Source organism: Myodes glareolus, chromosome 18 (assembly GCF_982192425.1).
Source record: "Myodes glareolus chromosome 18, mMyoGla1.1, whole genome shotgun sequence".
Lineage (NCBI taxonomy): Eukaryota > Metazoa > Chordata > Mammalia > Rodentia > Cricetidae > Myodes > Myodes glareolus.
Window position 1 is genome coordinate 56,628,663 of NC_142043.1, and position 19,923 is coordinate 56,648,585.

Sequence of the window (19,923 nt, forward strand, 5' to 3'; positions counted from 1 at the left end):
TGGAACAATTGTAGATGCAGGTGCAGCCACTGTGTTGGCAGAAAATAAACAAAAGTAACAAGCCAACACTGTTTGCACAGAGGTCAGGGGAACATTTGGCTTGGACAGCTCCTCATTATATACTGACAATGGCTAAGCAGCAACCACTGATTTTCTACGCTTTCCAATGAGGTCCTGGTAGGTAAACTCCTGTGTATTCTGGTCTCTTCTGCCCTGACAATCAGGGATGACAACTCAGTCTCCAACTGCACTGTACAAGGCAGGGAGACACACAGCTTCTCTTAAAATATAGCCTAAGCAGGACCCAAACTTGTGACCTTTGTGCCTTGCCCTGATTCCAGCGTGGACCCACAGCAGCTGGCAGTGGGGCACATGGCTGTGAGCACCCAACCCGGGGAGTGAATTCACGGCTGGGGCTCTGAAATTGGACCATATTCGGCCTTCCCAATCCTTTCGGAGGACTGGGTGGAGTTTGTGGTGTTTTGCTGACGGAACTCTGCTTTATTTCTTCTGCTGATTGAACTTCATCTTACTCTAAAGCACGCGCACACCTCTAACACTGATTATTGACTGGTCAATTATCTGAGGATCCCGTGTCCTACCCAGTGGATGTGTAAAACTAACCATGGCAGAGAATAACCTTGAGAACTCAACGAAGCGAGTGTGAGTCTGACTTGGACTCTTGCAATCCTGATGCACACCTGTGCCTGCCATCCTAAGGAGGCAATACACGGCCAGCAGGCTGTGCAGACCAATATGGGCAAAGTCAAGCTTGGTCAGGGCAGTGTCTTTTGTGCTTACGGTTTAGAAAGTACGTATTTGTCCTTCCCTCTGTCCGACCCTGAGCTGACCACTTTGCGCAGACTGTCGGGGTCCCAGAGGTAACCGTGCACAGAGGACAGATGGCAGAAAACAATGAAAGGAGGAGATATTCCTTCACAGGTCCCGGAGGATGAGAGAGCCAAACAGACAAGGAGCTCTGGCCTGCAGAGGGACAAAGCCCAGACTGGTGCGGAAGGGCTGCTGCTTCAAAGGGTCCTGGCCTAACTAACAATGAGGATCCCACCGGAGTATGTCCCAGCCCCAGAGCCTGGCACCCTTTGTGGCAGCTTGTCATATCTCTTGAAACAGCTTTGGAAGCCGTGACTAATGCTGAGGGCTGGGGAGGGGAGACAAGCTGCCAAGGCTGGCTATCACCTTGTGGCATGGGTGCTGTCTGAGCAGTGCTGTAGACAGTGGTCAGCTCAGGGAGTGGCTGGAGAGATGGCCCAGCCATTTTGAGCATTTGGTGCTCTTACAGAGGTTCTGGGTCCCAGCACCCATATCAGACAACTTACAACTGCCAATTCTAACTCCAGGAGGACCTGATGCCTTCTGACTTCTCTGGGTACTTGTGCTTATGCGGTACACACAGACAAGCAGGCAAATGCATATACATGGAAGTAAAAAATGTTTAAAAATTCATTACGCGCCAGGTGGTGGTGGCACACGCCTTTAATCCCAGCACTCGGGAGACAGGTAGATCTTTGTGAGTTCGAAGCCAGTCTGGTTTACAAGAGCTAGTTCCAGGACAGGTTCCAAAGCTACAGAGAAACCGTCTTGAAAAACAAACATACAAAAAATTCATTACGCATATGCATCTGTGTCTGTATGTGGGTATATGAACAGGTATCTAAGTATCCTTGGAGACTAGATGTGCCAAATCCCCTGGAGTTGGAGTTACTGGGTTGTGACCCACACAGTGTGGCTGCTGGGAACCAAACCTGGGTCCTCTCTGAGAACACTGACTGCAGACTTTTTTTTTTTTAAATATTTATTTATTTATTATGTATACAGCATTCCATCTATGTATGCCTGCAGGCCAGAAGAGGGCACCAGACCTCATTACAGATGGCTGTGAGCCACCATATGGTTGCTGGGAATTGAACTCAGGACCTTTGGAAGAGCAGGCAATGCTCTTACCCTCTGAGCCATCTCTCCAGCCCCTGACTGCAGACTTTTAACCTCTAAGTCATCTCTTTAGTCCCAAAATAAAATTTTAAAGGTGGGGGGTGCGTGTGTGTGGTAAAGACAAATGAGGTAGGTGCCCTTGTCATGGGTGATGGGCTGTGTCAAGAGAGCAGCTGCATCACAGGGTACATACCTCTCCCTGCTGCCCCCTGAGCATGCTCCTTCAGAACAGCCTGGAGGAAGGGGTGTGGCTTTTCCTTCTGCAGCGCTGGGATCAAGCCACACCAGGTGAGCACTCCAGCGGCACCCTCAGCTGGGTCTAACTTGGTTTCCTGGTTGGTTTTTTAAGCCAGCTAAGCCACAGCTTTACTGTTAATTGGATGGATACATTACAGCCCAAACCTGTCAGGGCAAGTTATTCAGCACGTTTTCCTGGCTGGGAAAGAACTTACCAACCAAAACCAACCAAACTAAACCAACCAAACCAAACCAAACCAACCAAACCAAACCAACCAACAAAAACCAACCCGAGTTTAGCATCTGTGGCTTACCAGAATACAGAAAACAATCAGGTAAAATAAATAAATAAATCAAAATGGATTTTCAGGTTTGGAGAGGCGAAAACAAGAATGTTGGTTTCTGGGCAATTATCTGTAGCCTTTAAAGCTGCATTCCATTGCATGCATGGACCCGAACCAGTACTCCCTGAATGCTGTTCTCGGCACTCACATGAATGACCAAAAATGTAACACTTTTCCCTCAGAGATTAAGAAAACTGGTTAGTTCCCAAACCAGATGTCCGAACCACAGGGAAGCTGAAAATGTCAGCTGCTGAAAGCGAATTCCATTTTAGGGGGACACAAGGTCAAGGACTTCAGACACAACCAGATTTAAAAAAACACAAAGGGTAATTTAGGGTTCTGTGTTGTCAGTACCAGAGGCTGCGCACTAGGTGGCACTGTGAGCCAAGACTGAAACCGAAAGAGCAAAAGGGCGCATGCAATCTAGGGTTTGCAGGGTTCTGACCGAGGGTGCATTAAGTTGGAAGGGTAAAAGATGAACAGACTCAGAAAAGTTCACCATGGGGCGAATGTGTGGGAAAGATGACGGCTGAGAAATTTATAGCCGCACTGATGAGTTGAACAGGTAGCTGGGCTGTGTCAACAAAGAACCAAGACTCTGGAGACACAGTGCTGAGGCAGAAGGCGGTCAATTGAGGTCGGGGCTACACACAGGGAGATCCTGGCTCAAACAACAAACACAAAAAGAAACAAACGCAAATAAATACAAGAGAAAAGGATTACTCTGCAGGGACAGAGGACGTAAGAGATTGGACTTTAAAGGAGCTGGGAGGCTTCCTGAGTTTAAAGGATGCTAGGACCTGGAGCACACTTCCCTAGCCCGACAGAGAATTCGGGCTGGTGATGGAAACAGAAGATACAACTTATTCCATAAGCAGGCAGGCAATGCTAGAAAGTTATTTTCAATGATAAATGAAACAGGGAGGGCAGCGAGACGGCGCAGCAGGGCAAGGGCTCACTTGCTGCCAAGTCCTGACCTCGTATTAGATCCCCAGACCGTGGAAAGGTGGAAGGAGAGAACGGGCTCTTCCGACATGTGCCAGCCCCACCATTCACACACAGAAATAACGAACAATAAACTGCGAAATCTACACGGCTCTCAATACTCACCTGAGGCCTTGGTGAGAATCAACTCCTGACTCTCCTTAGGAGACACGAGGAATAGTCTTGTCACCAGAGACCTGTACAGGAGCTACCAACAGTGAGGGCTGTCTTCACGACACGAGGCTGGCCGGGCATTCTCCCAGCACCTGTTTGATGTGGAACGGCTTTTTTTTTTTTTTTTTTTTTGGTGGTTCACGGGTGTGGTGGTTAATTATGATGGCCAACTTGACAGGATTGAGAGCTAAGAGACGGACCTGGATCTGGCTGTCAGCGAGTCTCTAGGCCCCGCTAACAGAGATGAGAAGGATCAGCACACTGGGTGGCGCCACGCCACTGCCCGGGGTCCCTGACCAATAAGAACAGTGAGTTCAGCACCAGCATCTATCTGCTTCCCGGCTGTGGATGCCATGTGACCAGCTGCCACTGGGGAATGCACCCCCAACCTGTCTACTATCTCTGTCACAGGAAGGAGAAAAGTAACTAATTCCAGAACGCCACTGATCGGCAGTCCTACTGAGGCGAACCCTGGGCCTTGCAATGAGAGGCTGGGACTAAACTGCTGAGCTGACTCCCAGCCCAGACTTAAGCCTGTAATAAACCTGGGCTTTGCTCAGGAAAGGTGGATGCTCAGCAGAAACTCATCCTTTGGGAAATCTTCCTTCAAAGATGGTCCGGCTTTCACCTAAAGTCATGCAGTCCTGCCCTTGCTCTGGACCCATGGCAAGTTGAAAGCATTCAAAGCAATTACTAACGCCCGATGAACCCGTAAGTGCTGAGTTCAGATTTGAAACTTAAGTCAAGCATCAAACAGCACTGACATCAACAAACACATTCCAGAGCTTTAGATAGGATCTTGGCTTGCTGCGGCTCAGGCTTTGTGAGTTTGCAGAGCAGTTAAAAATGGTAGGGACAGATACATGGATGGCTGCCATCTTATTTTGTCAAAGATTAGCCGGGTGGTAGTGGTGCGTGCCTTTAATCCCAGGACTCGGGAGACAGTGGCAGATGGATCTCTTTGAGTTTGAGGTCAGCCTGGGCTATTACACGGAGAACTCATCTCGAAAAACCAAAACGGAAAAAAAAAAAAGAAAATTACTTAAAGGAAACAATACCACTACCAAGATTTCAGTGAAGGATACTTTGATATCGTAAATATTGGAATTGCCTTACAATAAAAAGTAAATTCATGCTGATAACTTTTTATTATTACTTTTCCTTCCTGGATAGCTAAACATTTGACCTTGGTCAAAATTTGGGGACCAAAGTCTTATGTCATTTAGCACAATCACATCCACTTAAAAAGCTGAGAAGAGAAGTGGCTCTGCCTGTCAGGGACAGGTCTACCACGGAAGCTTAGGTCTGTGACCCTAGCAGGAGTGAGGCCAAGACAGGCCTGTGTTCAAAACTAGCCTGTGTTACACGATAAGACTCTGTCTCTAATAAATACATCTTGGCAACTAGCAGAATACACTCTCAAACAGAGCCTATATCACTTATGCTACTAACTGGAGACCTCAGGCAATGTTTATCTTAAAGCCAAATATCACCATAATGGATGCCAAAATTAAAAAAAAAATCTACCTAACTGGGAGCGGCTATCATTTACCAAATAAACCTTATTGTATGATGCCATAATCGAACGCATATCTTTTTGGTTACATCACAAACTGTGATATCCAATTATGGGGTATAGACATCTGACAGACAGATGTCTCTGCATCTCTAACATGGCCCTTCACACTGGAAACCAAGAGAACTCAAGACCTTTCTGCGGAAAGTGAGGCCAGTCTTCCAGCGGTTCCCCTTTCTGGTGAGACAGTCGCATAAGTGTATGTTGGTCTGAAATCTGGAGACAAACCCTGGAAGGGCCAGTTAGTACAACTTCCTTGACTTAAAAGGCCGAGAAACAGGCTGCAGACACAGTTTCGTGGGTAAAGTGCCTGCTGTGGTGTGCATGAAGACAAGTCAGGATCCCTAAACCCCCAGAAAAGCGAGGTGAGCCTGGGATTCCAGCACTGGAATCCAGTGCTGGGGGTTGGGGGAAGACAGGAGGATCCCTGGAGCTCCTTGGCCAGCCAATGTAGCCAAACAGATGAGACCCAACAGTGACTGCTGGCCTCCACACGGGACCACATACCCCATATGAACACATACAACATGCACACACACAGGCTGAGAGGCCAAGTGGTTTGCTGAGGTCAGTAAATGGCACAGAGAAGAGAGCACACTGTTCACGGGGGCTCAGCTCGTCAATGAGGAGGACGTGTGAAGCCTTGGGTGTTCAGGCAGAGTAGCAACGGTGCATATTAACACTGTCTTCGAGCCTCTGTAAGGAAAAGGCTGCACAGCTGAAAAGAAGATGGAATCCTTTTTATCTTCAAAGCTAGTTTCTTTACTAGCGCAAGCCATGCACTTGATTATCCAGGGTGGGAAATAAGAATTTCCTATGCTTTTGATGGAAACTTGTTACTCTCTGCAAGGCTCTGTGATTTCGGGATCAATATACATGAACATGGGTATCGAATCCCATAAGGCCTTCAGTCCGATGCCCTTCTACTATTGGGCTTAAGTCCTATATGACTACATTTTGTTTTGTTTTTGCACATATGGATGTGTGTAATCATATTCACATGTATGTGGTGCATGTGTGCAGGTGCAGGGGTGTGCAGGGGTGTGTTCAAATGGAGGTCTGAGGTTGACACCAGCGTCTTCTTTGATAGCTCTCCACTGATTTGAGGCAGCGCTTCCATTTAACTCAGACCTCATCGATTCTGGCTAGTCCAATTGGTCAGCTTGCTTGGCTGATTCTCAACCCCTGACTCCCAAGGCTGGGATGACAGGCAAGCCTCCATAACTGCCCGGCTTTTACATAGGCACTTTATCCACAGAGCCATGGTCCCAACATTCTTTGTAACTACTTAACCAGCATCACTGTGGTGGTCTAGATTTCTGCTATTGGTGGATCAATTAAATATCCACAGAGAGGAACACAAGGAAGTTGTTGCCCCTTTATTGTTGACCTGGGCAATTTTAAGGAGAATAACATTTAGTTAATTCTGACTGAAAACATTAAAACACACAAGCTGAACCCACACTATCACCTTGGCCACAAGGACAGACAAGGTCATGGCAGATTTCCCTTATCCTGTAATAAATCAATGCAACTTGATCACCCTCCATCACCTTCCAAGTTAACTAAGTAATCTGAAAAGGTGATTTTTCTTTAAATTTACAAGTACAATGTACATGTACATGATGTTGAGAATAATTTAATATGTTAACCTCAGATACATCTATATTCTAAGACTATCACTGTAAAGGAACGGATCCTTACATGACCAAAATAACCCATATACCATGAGGTTGGTTTAGCCGTTCTTTTTTATGCCCTTTCAACAAATGTGCACCACGTGCTCCAACAGCAAGGCTAAAGCCATGAATACAAAAGCTGCGATTTGCGAGGTACCAACCACATCTAGAACCCAGGGAGGTCAATCAGACAGAGTGAGTGTCTCATTAATTAATTAATTCTAATTAAACGATCAGGTGACATCACAACACTCTGGGGTGCAGCACTGAAAATGTCCATTAAGTTTCTTTTTTCTTGATGATCAGAGGTCCCACGTTGTCTCCAGTCTCCTCATTATGTTTTATGTGAGCCCCATCACAGAATGGAAACTAGGAAGAGAGAAAGATTGTAAGATGTCTAATCTCCACACCAGTCTCTGCTTGCAGCAGGGGATAGGAATGCCTAGTGCCCATACACCACAGCTTCTATATTTCTTGGCTAGCAAATGTATTTCATTGAACAGGAGGAAGAAATGGACAGGGGGATAAAATCCAGATCGCTACTCTCAGACTTCCCTGAGATCTGGTGACGCATGTTAAAGGACACCACTCTAGGGACTTATGCCTTTTGTCTATTTACAAATAGGCAAAATAAAAACAAAACAAAACAAAACCCAATGAGGTGTGTGCTGAGGGTTGAATCCTGGGTTTTGTGCACACTCTCCCACATGCCCATGGCTCTACGTGGAGGAGTTCAAGTGTATTCCATTACAATCAATTTGTCGTTGGGGGTAGTAGTTACACACCTATAAGGTCAACATTTGAGAGGCAGAGGCACAAGAATCAAGAGTTGCAGGCCACATAAAATCCTGTCTCAAAAACCAACAAAACAAACAAACACAACAATCCAGAAGAAAAATCAATTTACTATGATCCCTATGCCAACCATCCTTGCTGCAATCTTTGCTCCAGGTTCTCCATTTTGCTCATTCCTGAGCCCCTAGTGTTTTTCCCTTTAATGTATAGTTCATTTTGAATGGGTCATGAAGACATTTTCTTTTTGAAATATGATTATAAATTCCTAATGTTCCTTCATTTTCACTAATCCACATCACAGATCTAACTGACATTATTGTGTCTGCCAGTGTTTTCCAGAGAGGTTCCAAGAGCCAACTTCTGCAGGATACGCACTTGCTTCTGCTGTGCTTACGAAGCAGATCAGAGACTGATCTGAGTCACAGCAGACTTTTTATTATTATTATTTTATTTTATGTGTATGGCTATTTACATGTGTGTGCAGTGTCAGGGAAGGCAAGCAGAAGGCGTCAGATTTCTGGACCTGGAGCTCCAGAACAGCCACATGTGCGCTAAGAACAGGGAATGTCAGCCCTGGGTTTTAACTGTGGGGACAAAGAGTATTCCTGGGGGATACTCTTGAGCCAGGCTGCTGATCTACTCACAGTGTGATAGGCATTTAGGACACCAGCTTGTGCCTATTCTTGATTCTTTCTGAGATCTTAACTCTAACAAAATCGTTATCTACTTATGGGACAAGTCAATGCCAGAAGTTTCCTCCTGCCTCTGCGAGCCCTCTTTCCCTGTTCACTCTCACCGACAGCAGCTCATACTGGTAGCACTGGTTTTTTTGGTAACATAGGCTTTCACCGACTTGGACACAGAGTTTTAATTATTCTGTTGAAACGGCAGCAAAAGGTCAGCTGCTAATTGCTTAATCCAAGAGTCTCCCCATCATCACCCACTCACCTGGCCATGCTGCCAGGCCAGTTCAGCACCAGAGTCTGGAAAACTCTCCTTCCTACTTCGACACTCTATCTTAGCTTCTCTCCCGACTCTGTATCCAAATGCAGAATATTCTTTGAGATTTCATCTCTGATTCTTATCGAGTCCACCTTGACTCACCAGTTCTGGGGGCCTCCGCTGCCACCTTGTCCCTAAGCCACGCCCACTGCTCCTGCAGATCAGCACCTCAAACTCACTCTTTGCAACTTAACTGCTTAGCACTGCTGTGGAGACATTAGCTTTTCAACCTGAACTCCGCGTTTCTGGTGAAGATGCCCCCTTTAAATCACACACTAAGACCCTGCAGTTTCCTCCCCAGTCTCCCTGATAGTCCCTGCCAGGGCTGGAGAGACATCAGCAGGTACTTGTCTGCTGCTCTTCCAGAGGACCTGAGTTTGGTTCCCAGTACCCATGTCAGGTGGCTTACAGCTACCTATAACTCTAGTTCCAGGGGGACCCAACTCTGTGGGCACCTACACTCACGCACATACAAAAATAAAGCGAATAAAAGCTGGGCGGTGGTAGCGCACACCTTTAGTCCCAGCACTCGGGGAGGCAAAGACAGGCGAATCTCTGTGAGTTCAAGGCCAGCCTGGTCTACAATGGCTAGTTCCGGGACAGCCAGAGCTATACAGAGAGACCCTTTCTTGAAAAACAAAACCAAACCAAATCAAACCAAACCAAACAAACAAAACGAAGAAAAAAAGTCTTTTCAAACAGTCACTCTTTTCCACGGATCCTGCAGATCTCTCTGTACGCCCGCAGTCAGCATTCTACTCTAAGTCATGTCTGAAAGACCCATGGCCCAAAGCATGAAGCAGTTTGCACACCAGCCCCCTCTCCTTAGGACTGCGGCTGTCTGGCACATTTTGAAAAAGCATTCCCAATGCCTGCATGTGCTCATGCACGTGTCTCGTTCTCCCAGGGACAGTCGAACTTTCAGAAAATTGTAGCCCACGGCACAAGCACTCCCATTCAGCAAAGCACCCGAATTACACATACCGGGCTCACCTGGGACACCAGTGTTTGCATGGGAGCAGGTGCACACTGAGCAGGTTTAGGAATCTACATTTCACATTACTGATGAAGAGCTTCTGTGACTGCGGGGAAGTCTCCATGTTTCCTTCCTATGGTTTAATGAGCAGCACGAACGGAGCCTATGTAGGCACAGCTTTGAAAACAAGTCTAGTCTACAGAGCACCAGAAGATTATGTCCTAGCAGCTCCGGGAGTACCTACAGTTCACATTCCATATCCACACCAGGCCTTGTGGGACACGTGACATCTCTTAAACTGTGTTTTATGAGTACTGCTCCTGCACAAGACCTGAGCTTGAACCCCAGCTTTCAGCACTCGCTGGGCGCCTTACAGCTGCCAGTAATTCAAGCTCCAGGGGGATCTGATGCCTGTGGCCTCTGCAAGCACTTATGCTCATGTGAACACATCAACACACGCACGCATACAAACACACAGTATGGAAAACTAAAAAGTAATAAAATAAATTACTCCCCCAAACACACTTTCTAGTAGGCATTATATAGCCCTTTCTATGTTTATGACACAATTCATGATAGCATTCTCCACTGCGGTAAGCCTCTGATATATCGCCATTTCAGAAAATGGTACTTAAAATTATGTGGGGTTGGTTTTTTTTTTTTCCTTTTTCTAAGATCTAGCACTAAACTCATGGCTTCCACCACTGCCTATACTCCCAGCTCGGCATGCCACGGCCTTGGAAATTAAGCTTTGGAAATCAATTTTCCACAAATGTGAACAGCAGCCCATTCAGAGACAGCACTGGGTCTCTCGGGACATCTGAAATTCTGAAGTCACCCACTGCGTCCCCCAGTTGTTTAGAAAGAGGATCCCACTGTCCATGCCTAGAGCCTGCAGGTGTCACCTCCATCTGACAGAATAGAATTCTTATCACAGCAAGTGAATTTTAATGGATTAAAAATTGCCAGGTATTTAATTATAGGAACTGTAGCTAAAAGAAGGCTTAGGATATTTCCCAGTAAAGAATCTAAGCCAGGGGGCTGGAGAGATGGTTCAGAGGTTAAAAGCACTGACAGTTCTTCCAGAGGTCCTGAGTTCAATTCCCAGCAACCATGTGGTGGCTCATAACCATCTATGAGATCTGGTGCCCTCTTCTGGCCTGCAGGCATACACGGAAGGGATACTATATACATAATAAGTAAATAAATCTTAAAAAAAAAAAAGAATCTAAGCCAGGTGAGGTGCTGTACACCTATAATCCACACTTGGGAGCCAAGACAGGAAGGCTGGCACCAGTGCAAGGCTATCCTGGCTACAAAGGGAGCCTCTGTAGGTCCACGGGCTACCCAGCAAGATCCTGTCTCTCGCACACACTGGCTCAGGCTCAGTCTCTTTCTCGCTGCACTCAGGCTGCAGACGTTCCTCCCGAGATAACCTTGGAGAAGAATTCCCAGTGGAAAATCAGAGACTTTTCCTTCACCTTTGGGGAAGGAAGATGATGGTTAACTCGGTTGAACTCAGTGAGGGTATGATGTAATACAGCTGTGTGGCAGCTGTGTATCTGAAAAAATATACTCCACGAGAGTAGGGGAAGCTGCGTGTGGTGGGGCAAGCCTGCAACCCCAGCGCTGGAGGCAGAGGCAGCAAGTCTGAGCTGCCCTGCGAGACCCAGCCTCACACGGGGGCAGCGCTCACCTTTTTGGACCTCCAGCAGCGGCAATACACAGCCTTATCTCCCAGGTCCTCCATGTCGAAGGCATGCACGACCTTGGGGTTGTCTTTCTGGATCTGGAGGTTCACCATAGCTTTGGTACGATTATCTTTACCATAGAACTTTTTGTAAGCCAGGTAACCGAGAGCAGCTGTCCCAGCAGCAAATGTCACGGCTGCAATCCACTCAACTGCAACAGACAAGGGAGGCATAGAATTAGAGACAGGAAAGCCCACGGAACCTGACAGGCATAATTTTAAAAATCACATTCATTTCTGATTTATGTGTAGATGGCACGTGCTCACAGCACGTGTTGAGGTCAAAGGGCAACTTCTGGGAGTTAGCTTGCAGTCTCCCTCCATCACGTGGATCCTGGAAATCTAACTCAGGCTGACAGGCTTGGTAGCAAGCACCTTTACCTGCGGATCCATCTTGCCAGTCTGGTAATGATTTCCAGTGTTAACAAATGACCCAAGCCCAGTGGTGCGGCAGTCCTTTCCTCACGGCTTTCTACAGCCCTCACTAACACAGACGTGGTTTTGCTGCTGAGTGGACAGCTAAGCTAATCTAAGAGAGGGAAGAGCGAAGACGGCAGCGAAGGGACAGCAAGGCCTGATAACCTTTCAAGTGCCCACTAACATCTTCAGCCTGCAAGTGTCTACTGCTTGAAGAAGAAAACTAAGTCTGAGAAATAAGACCCAGGTTATAAACAAAACAGAAAGGTCAGGAGGTGCTGGCTTTCACTAGCAAATGAGCTCACTTAAAGAGCAAAATCCTGTAGTGGCTTTGAAAAGTTTTAATTTATCAAAACCGCTACAGTAACACAAATAGAATCAGATCTAGACAAGACGAAGAAAGACCTATAACCCCCACATCCCCAATCACCAAGCATTCCCAGGATTTGCCTGGCAGGGTTGGGTCTAGGACAGAAGTTATTCAAAGGCAACCAAAATGTGCACATTGCTTCCTCATAAAATACAAAGCAGACTATAATAGTTTCATATGAAACATTCAATAAATTCATTTCTATTTTCTTTTTGAATTTCTAAAACTTCATTTTGAGGGAAATATTATTCTAATTATCCTATAATTAGATAATTACTATTATCCTAATAATAGTAAAAATTATTGGACTAACAGGCCATGTATTTATTCCTTCTGCATCCAAGGACTCCTTAGAAACCCAAGTGCTTAGCAGCTACCCCGGCTCCAGGCAGTGAGTGCAGAAGCTAAGTTCGGCATTATCTGGTTGGCCTTAGCCTCAGAAGAGAGTCGTCTAGTCCCAGCATGGAGGGGTTGCAGGAAGAAGTCGGACAGGGTCAGGAGAAACACACTGGGCTGCTTCCTAGCACTTCCTCAGTCAGGTCTTCAGTGTCTGAAATGAGTTCCCAGACTATCAAATAAAGCCCTAGGGAGATAAGTACAAGAACATTTTATTGCCAAACACAATCCCATGGGCGCAGTGGACCCCAGGACGTTTCTGCTGTCTCACAAGCGGGACGGATCTGATGGTGCCTACACAAACCACAACTGGAACTCTAGCTTTTCTCTTTTCTTTCTTTTTTTGAGACAGGATTTCTCTGTGTAGCTCTGGCTGTCTGGGAACTTGCTCTGTAGAGCAGGCTGGCCTCGAACTCACAGAGAACCTGCCTGCCTCTGCCTCCCGAGTGCTGGGATTAAAGGCATACTGGAGCTCAATCTTCAAGAAGAAGCTCAAGCTTCAAGAAGAGTCTTCATACCAAGCTAATCCTTTTCATTTCAGTCTTCTCAATTCTTAATAGCTTCCACCATTGTCTCTAATGGGCACACTCTATGGATCATGGGCTCTGTTTTCAACTACATACAGCAACATCTTTCTCTGCAAAAACCAATTCAGATTGGCTTCCATCCCAGGTCATTTCCATTTCTTCTTGCTAGGGCACCTAAAATAAACATTAACTGGTATTTTGTTATTCCCAGGTGCCACATGACCAGTGGTCACCTGACACCTTCAAACCTTTGACCTCATTGGGAATTTTTTTTTTTTTTTTACAGTACTGGGAACTGACCCAAGGCTTCTAGGCAAATGTTCTGCCTCTATGCTGCACGCCAGCCCTTCAGCACATTTTGTAACTATGTATTTTGTGCACATTTCTCTTGAACACCGGTGTTCAAGTGGGGTTAAAATTTAGTTCAGTTTGCCTGACCCCCAGCATTCCCCTTCGACAAAGAGTTCAGGAAGAAGCTGCAGGTAGCTACAGCCAATGCGAAGTTACTCACAATTCAAATGGAAGAGTTTGAGGCCAACCTTAGCTAGACATTGGACCCTGTCTTAAAAAGATGAAAAACCACAATGTCACAGTGTCTGCTGACATGTAATCGGAACTCAAAAGGCAGCTAGCTATAACCCTTCGTCTAAATTAAGATAGCACAACTCCTTGAATATTGTGATCTTAGTTCTTCTGTTTCAGGAACTTAATTTTCCAGGTAAATTAACCCACCCCTGATGCCCATTTGCTGTAATGGAACCCAGGCTCCACCTCCTGAGAAGCCTTTTATATTTATTTTAATGATCCCCACAAACTTCAAATGTACTGAGGTTTGTAGAACAACTGGCTGGCATTTAGTTGAAGGTAGTAAACATTCTTCCATTCTCTTTTCTCAGATTACGATATTAATATACAGGATGACATTAAAAAACAAATCCCAAATAAACTTTACCTTCTCCAGGTTTTTTTTGACCAGGGGAAAAATGAAAGAGGATCGGACACAGAAAATCAGCCATACCATAGATGTTGTGACAGACAGACACTCAGGGTGTCTGTCCCATGGGAATCGATATACAGGCCCTGTGACCACCCTGACAAGTGTCACAGTACCTACCGCACGGATGCTGGAGAAACAGCATTGAATGCACTCCAAGTGAGTGCTGAGACTCATAGGGCTACATAAAGCCTTGGAGGGGAAATTCTATTCTTCCTTCTTCCCAATTCTGATTTTCTAATCTCACTTAGGGACAAACTGCTAGTTTCCAGACAGGAGAAAAATGTTGCTATTTTATCACTCCATTACTGCACCCTCAGTCTTTTTTTTTTTTTTTCTGGCAAAAAGTGGCAAACACCCCTGGTAACTCCAGGGCAAAGAAGGAAAAGGGAAGTACAGAGTTAGAAAAAAACGATTCAAACGCCAACCAGGAGAGAAAGAATCAGAGAGTAAGCAAATCACACAACCCAAGAACACTCAGTGTTTGCCCTGCCTCTTCAGGTGGGGAGCGCTCAGCATGGCAGAAGTCTGTCTCTTAGGATTAGTAAGACACCACACGCCTGTCGGGCTGGAGTTCCGCATCCACCACCAGACGCTGGGTACCCGCTGGGGTCCTGCTCTTCACACTCAGGGCATGGCGGGGTCAGTCTTATGTTCATTCACAACTTCAGAGACAAGGCAGGACTCTTGAGAGGCAGAATTGCTCTCTACTGGCCCTATCGACCCTGAGCACCTTCCTGCCTCCTCCAGGGCTATCTCTATACAGTTCTTAAGGGTGGCTCTTCCTGGAGATCCGTCAAACCTGTTTTCTTCTACATAAACACCATTAAAGGGAGATTAGAGTCAGGCAACGGGGCAACAAGCTCTCTGCTTCCTCCTGCTGCCGTGGGCTTGCTTTATAGCCTCTGGTTTTCCTTGGACGTGCTCCTAAACCCACAGACCTCTTTATGACTGACTGATCCCTCCGATCTGCTTCTCCGGGAGGGTGAATTTGCTTTGCCTTAGAAATCTCACCCTTCTTTTCCTTTAGACTAGTTTCTGCCCAAAGGACCTTCACCTACCCACTACCACCACCAACTGCCACAGAACCGGAATGTGTGTAGGTCAGGAGAGGGGGAGGGGCAGCATGCTGAAACCAAGCCTTCCAGGCCTGCGGTTTTTTTCCCCCTCCAGGTTTGGTACACGCGGCATCAATGTCAACATCAAGGGAGCAATATACAGTGGTAGATGACCAATTCACTTGATTTTCACCTGTCTCTTCCATGGCCTCAGTGTTCCTATATCTGAGCTTTACTTTCTCAGACTCAGAAAACAAAAAGCATCAGCATAGGGCACCGCAGACACTGCGGTTATTTTTCCTCATTCCAGAAACTTCCACCAAAGACAACAGCTCGTATTTCAATCCCAGCTCCAAACCCCACTCTAATTATCTGCTTACTATGTTTTTGCTGTGACCTGTACATTCTTTTGCAGAAAAAAAATCCATTAAATAACTTTGCGAGACTCAAAAAACTTACTGAATTAATAAATTGTGATAGAATGACCTGGGAAGAAAGAAAGGAGTTTGAAGAAAGCATGGATATAAATAGTGTATAAACTGATGGGCCAGCATTAAGAGCTTGTGATGACCCAGGCTGGGAGTGAACAACAAAGCACACAAAAACACATAAATCCCTCTTTACAACCTGTGGACAGGCCCAAGTAAGAAAATAACACAAGAGAAGGCAGGGCAAGGCAGCCACCATTAAAACACAAAGCTTAGGGCTGCCAAGAGGGCTCAGAGGTGTAGGTGCCTGCTGCCAAGTCTGTCTCCCTGAGTTTCATCCTGGACCCACACTGCGGGAGGAGAGAATAATGCCCACAGGTTGTTCTCTGATCTCTGCTCAAGTGCTGTGATCTGTGTGCCCCCCATCCTCGACTCATATAAAATAAGTAATTTATTTTAAAAAAAAAAATTTGATTTGAGAGGCTGGTGGGATAGCTCCGTGAGTAAAGGCACTTGCTGGGAAAGCCAGATGACCTCACCTACAGAACAGAAGAACAGACTCTACAAAGCTGTCCTTCGACTGATACTCTGCTAAGCAGCACGCATGCCTCCTCCTTCCACATCAGCAGCATGCATGCCTCCTTCCACATCAGCAGCATGCATGCCTCCTCCTTCCATATTAGCAGCATGCATGCCTCCTCCTTCCACATCAGCAGCATGCATGCCTCCTCCTTCCACACCAGCAGAATACATGCCTCCTCCTTCCACAGCAGCAGCATGCATGCCTCCTTCTTCCACAGCAGCAGCATGCACGCCTTCTTCTTCCACATCATGTGCACACATACGTGTGCTTATGCACACAAACACACACAGAGGAAATTATTCAGTTGAGCTGGCTTCTTAGTTTTAGAGGTAAATTATGGCTGACTTTTGGCTGGACAGAGTAAATCATTTATATGGAGCATGTTTTAAGACAAGTAGTCAGATGTGGCTGCTTACATCTTTAACCCAGCACTGGGAGGCAGAGTTAGGTGGATCTTGATGAGTTTGAGTCCAGCTTATTCTGTGTAGGGAGTTCCAGGCCAGCCAAGGTTATATAGCAAGATGTTGTCTCAAATAAATAAACAAACAAAGCAAATGAAAACAAGCCTTGGTAAGACAGCACAAGATAAGGCTATCTAGAGAGCCAGGAAGGCTGACAGCAGGCTCTGTGAGGTGTAGAGGCATTTACATCAGAGCGAGTCCAGAAAGGCCATCTACTGGGCAAGAGGAAGAATCATGAGATTGCATGCGTGGGCACCGAAGGCCACTTTCCAGAAACCAGAATGAGCTCACAGGTGCATGCCCAAAGTGTCTCTTCCTAACTAGGGGAGAGTCTCAAGTTCTAGTGCTCTTCTGCATTGTCTCTAACTCTAGTTCTGGTCTGACATCAACTTAGTTTTATTAACCACTTTCCCCATGCACCCAAGGCTTTCCCTCCCCAATATAAAGAATTCTGCGAGCATAGACATTCTCCCCCGCCCCCTTTTAATTTTTTTTTTTTTTGTCTTGCGATAATCATGTTACATAGCCTAAGCTGGCCTCCAATTCTTTGATTCTCCAGCCTCAGCCTCCTGGGTTAGCAGGTTATTTCCAGCCACACCTGGCTGTAAAGCAGTATTTTATTTTTTATTTATTTATTTTTTTTGTTTTTTTTTTGAGACAGGGTTTCTCTGTAGCTTTGTAGCCAGTCCTGGAACTAGCTCTTGTAGACCAGGCTAGCCTCGAACTCACAAACATTCTCCTGCCTCTGCCTCCCGAGTGCTGGGATTAAAGGCATGCGCCACCACCACCCGGCTTCAATATTTTATTTTTCAACTAAATACCAGTAGGAATGTGACTCTGAGGGTCCAGGATGTGGTTCAACTGGCACATTGCTTGCTTTGTTGGCATGAAGCCCCGAGTGAAATCCCTAGCGCCAAATAAACTGGGTGTGATATTGCATATCTACAATTCCAGCACCTAAGTAGAGGCAGGAGGATCACGAGTTCAAGTTAGAAGGCAGCCCGGGCTAAACAAGACTCTGTTAAAAAAGAAAAAAAAAGCAAGCAAACAAACCACAACAATTTTATGAGGTACAAGAAGTAAACTTTAAAAGGTATATTGCAGGGGCTGGAGAGATGGCTCAGCAGTTAAGAGCTGTTAAAACTGTTTTTCCAGACTACCAGGGCTCCAGCCCCAGGACCCATGTGTCTGGATCACCAGCTCGCGGGTAACTAACTGACACCCTCTTCTGGCTTCCATGGGCACATCATGCACACCGTGTACCAATAACACGCAGCCCAAAAAGTCGTACACATTAAATCAATTAAATCTTAAAAGGGGGGCATTTCTTTCCAAGGCATTCTATATTCCAACTCTGAGGGGGAAAGAGCAGGAAGAAGAGATTTGCAAAGACTTTGGGACTCTCCTTATGGTCTTTATAATGATCTCTCTGCTGTTCCTATTTTTAAAAAGTTACCCCACATGACAAAGGTAAGTACTTCACGTTGGAGCTAATTGGGGGGTTCCAATAAGAGGTTTCATATATCTTCAAGAATGGTAAGCTAACGGAGAGCCACCTTTGAGATTCCTTGTGCCCACAAATTAAGCAAAACCAAAACTTTATCTTCGTTTCAACAGCATACTAAATCAGGTCCTAGCATCTGCTCATGCAGTAGGATCCCAGATTTCAAACAAAAACCTATTTTGCAATCTCTTGGCTCACCTCATACATGTGCAACAGTGTTCTTCCTACAAAGTTAAGACAACTGCACCACAAATCACATGCGTGTTTTATTTTATGCAACAGTATTACTGCCAAGAACACTGTTTTTACAGGTGTGGTGGCCCAGGCCTATGGTCTAGGCACTGGAGTGGTTGCTACAGGAAGATTTTGAGTTCAAGACTAGCCTGGGCTACAAGGAAAGTTTATGTCTCAAAAAACAAAACAAAACCAAAAAAAAAAAACCCCAATAACAAACAAAACAAAACACCAGATTTTAAAAGCCATAAAGACAATTTAAACTCACCAAAGTGAATGTATTTAAAGGAGTCCCAGATGGTTACCCTTTGGAGTAAATTTTGCAAAATTTAGTAACTTAAAAATGTTTGGGCATTAGCATGATGGCTCAAGGGGGAAATGTGCCTGCTGCCTGACACCTGAACTTGATCCCCGGGACTCACACGGTGGGAGAGAATCAACTCCGACAAGTGGTCTTCTCACTACCACATGCGCCATGGCACCAGGGACACTCACACAAATACATGTTAAAAAATAAGTAAAACGGTCAAAAACGTTTTCCTCCCTTTAACATGCCAAGTCAGTTTCGTCGACATAAGTAGAACCTTCCAGTGTACAGAACTTAACTACTACCCAATTAATGTCCAAGTTAGGAATGGCTACAGAATCGAGCACCACAGACAACCAGTATTTGCTGGATGAATTAATGTGGTTCATCGTAACTTTTACCTTTATTTGACTAAGGTTAGAGGCAACCAAACCCTGGGGTGTGGCATTTTATACCTGGGCAGAGTCTATCGCCCATATTGCATAGCCTGTGGTCAACTTTAACATAAAACCTTACACTAGCCAAGTTTCACAAATTCTCTAAATTTCAGCCAGATTTCTTCAAAATACTGTTTTCAAGGCTTAGGGAAGAAGACTATTTTCAGTTGTTTCTTGGACCACTGCCACCAGTGGCCGGATTCAAGATGCGTAAGAAACTGAGAAATTAAAGACCTCGGTCGGATTAGATTTCTTCACCTTAAATTACAAAGCCAGCAAAATATCTACGACATGACCATTCCCGGACGCCAGAGACGCAGGAAGCTTCCAGTTTCCCCACACCGCCTCTCGGTGTCCTGGGAGGGACTACGGGGCAGAGGAGTTTTGGGGTGGACTGTGACCTGCTAGCCTGTGCCTGGCTGGGGAAGCGGTCCACGGTCAGAGATGCCGGCCCACACCAGCATCCCATGAGCTCCCGGCAGGCCTCATGCCTGTCCTTGTGCAGGTCAAGGTGACGGTCCGGATAAAGGTGGCGGGGACCCGGCCGCGGGCAGCTCACCTCGCACTGAGGAGTCGTAGCCGAGGCCCATGGTGCGGGCAGCGGGAAGGCCGTGGCAGGACCGCGCGGGCGAGCGCTGGGGACGAGGGAGACCCGGGCAAGACGCGACCTCCGGGAACACTTCCAGTCACTGCGCAGGCGCCGCGGCAAGCTTGGAGAGCGCGTGTGAGGGCGCGCCGGT

The 19,923-nt window shown here is 46.2% G+C and overlaps 1 protein-coding gene across 2 annotated transcripts; it reads right to left on the reverse strand.

Annotated features, from left to right (window-relative positions):
• Positions 1–6,629: 6,629 nt before the first annotated feature.
• Positions 6,630–19,902, reverse strand: Cisd1 (CDGSH iron sulfur domain 1). Of its 2 annotated transcripts, none has more exons than XM_048451521.3 (3): positions 19,743–19,902; positions 11,414–11,619; positions 6,630–7,313 (listed from the first exon to the last, which is right to left on the reverse strand). In XM_048451521.3, the coding sequence occupies exons 1-3, from the start codon at positions 19,771–19,773 to the stop codon at positions 7,224–7,226; spliced, it is 327 nt and encodes a 108-aa protein (XP_048307478.1). In that variant the 5' UTR covers positions 19,774–19,902; the 3' UTR covers positions 6,630–7,223. The 2 variants fall into 2 exon arrangements, with proteins under 2 accessions (XP_048307478.1, XP_048307479.1); XM_048451522.3 differs by lacking the exon at positions 19,743–19,902 and adding an exon at positions 12,568–12,589.
• Between the last annotated feature and the right edge of the window lie 21 nt (positions 19,903–19,923).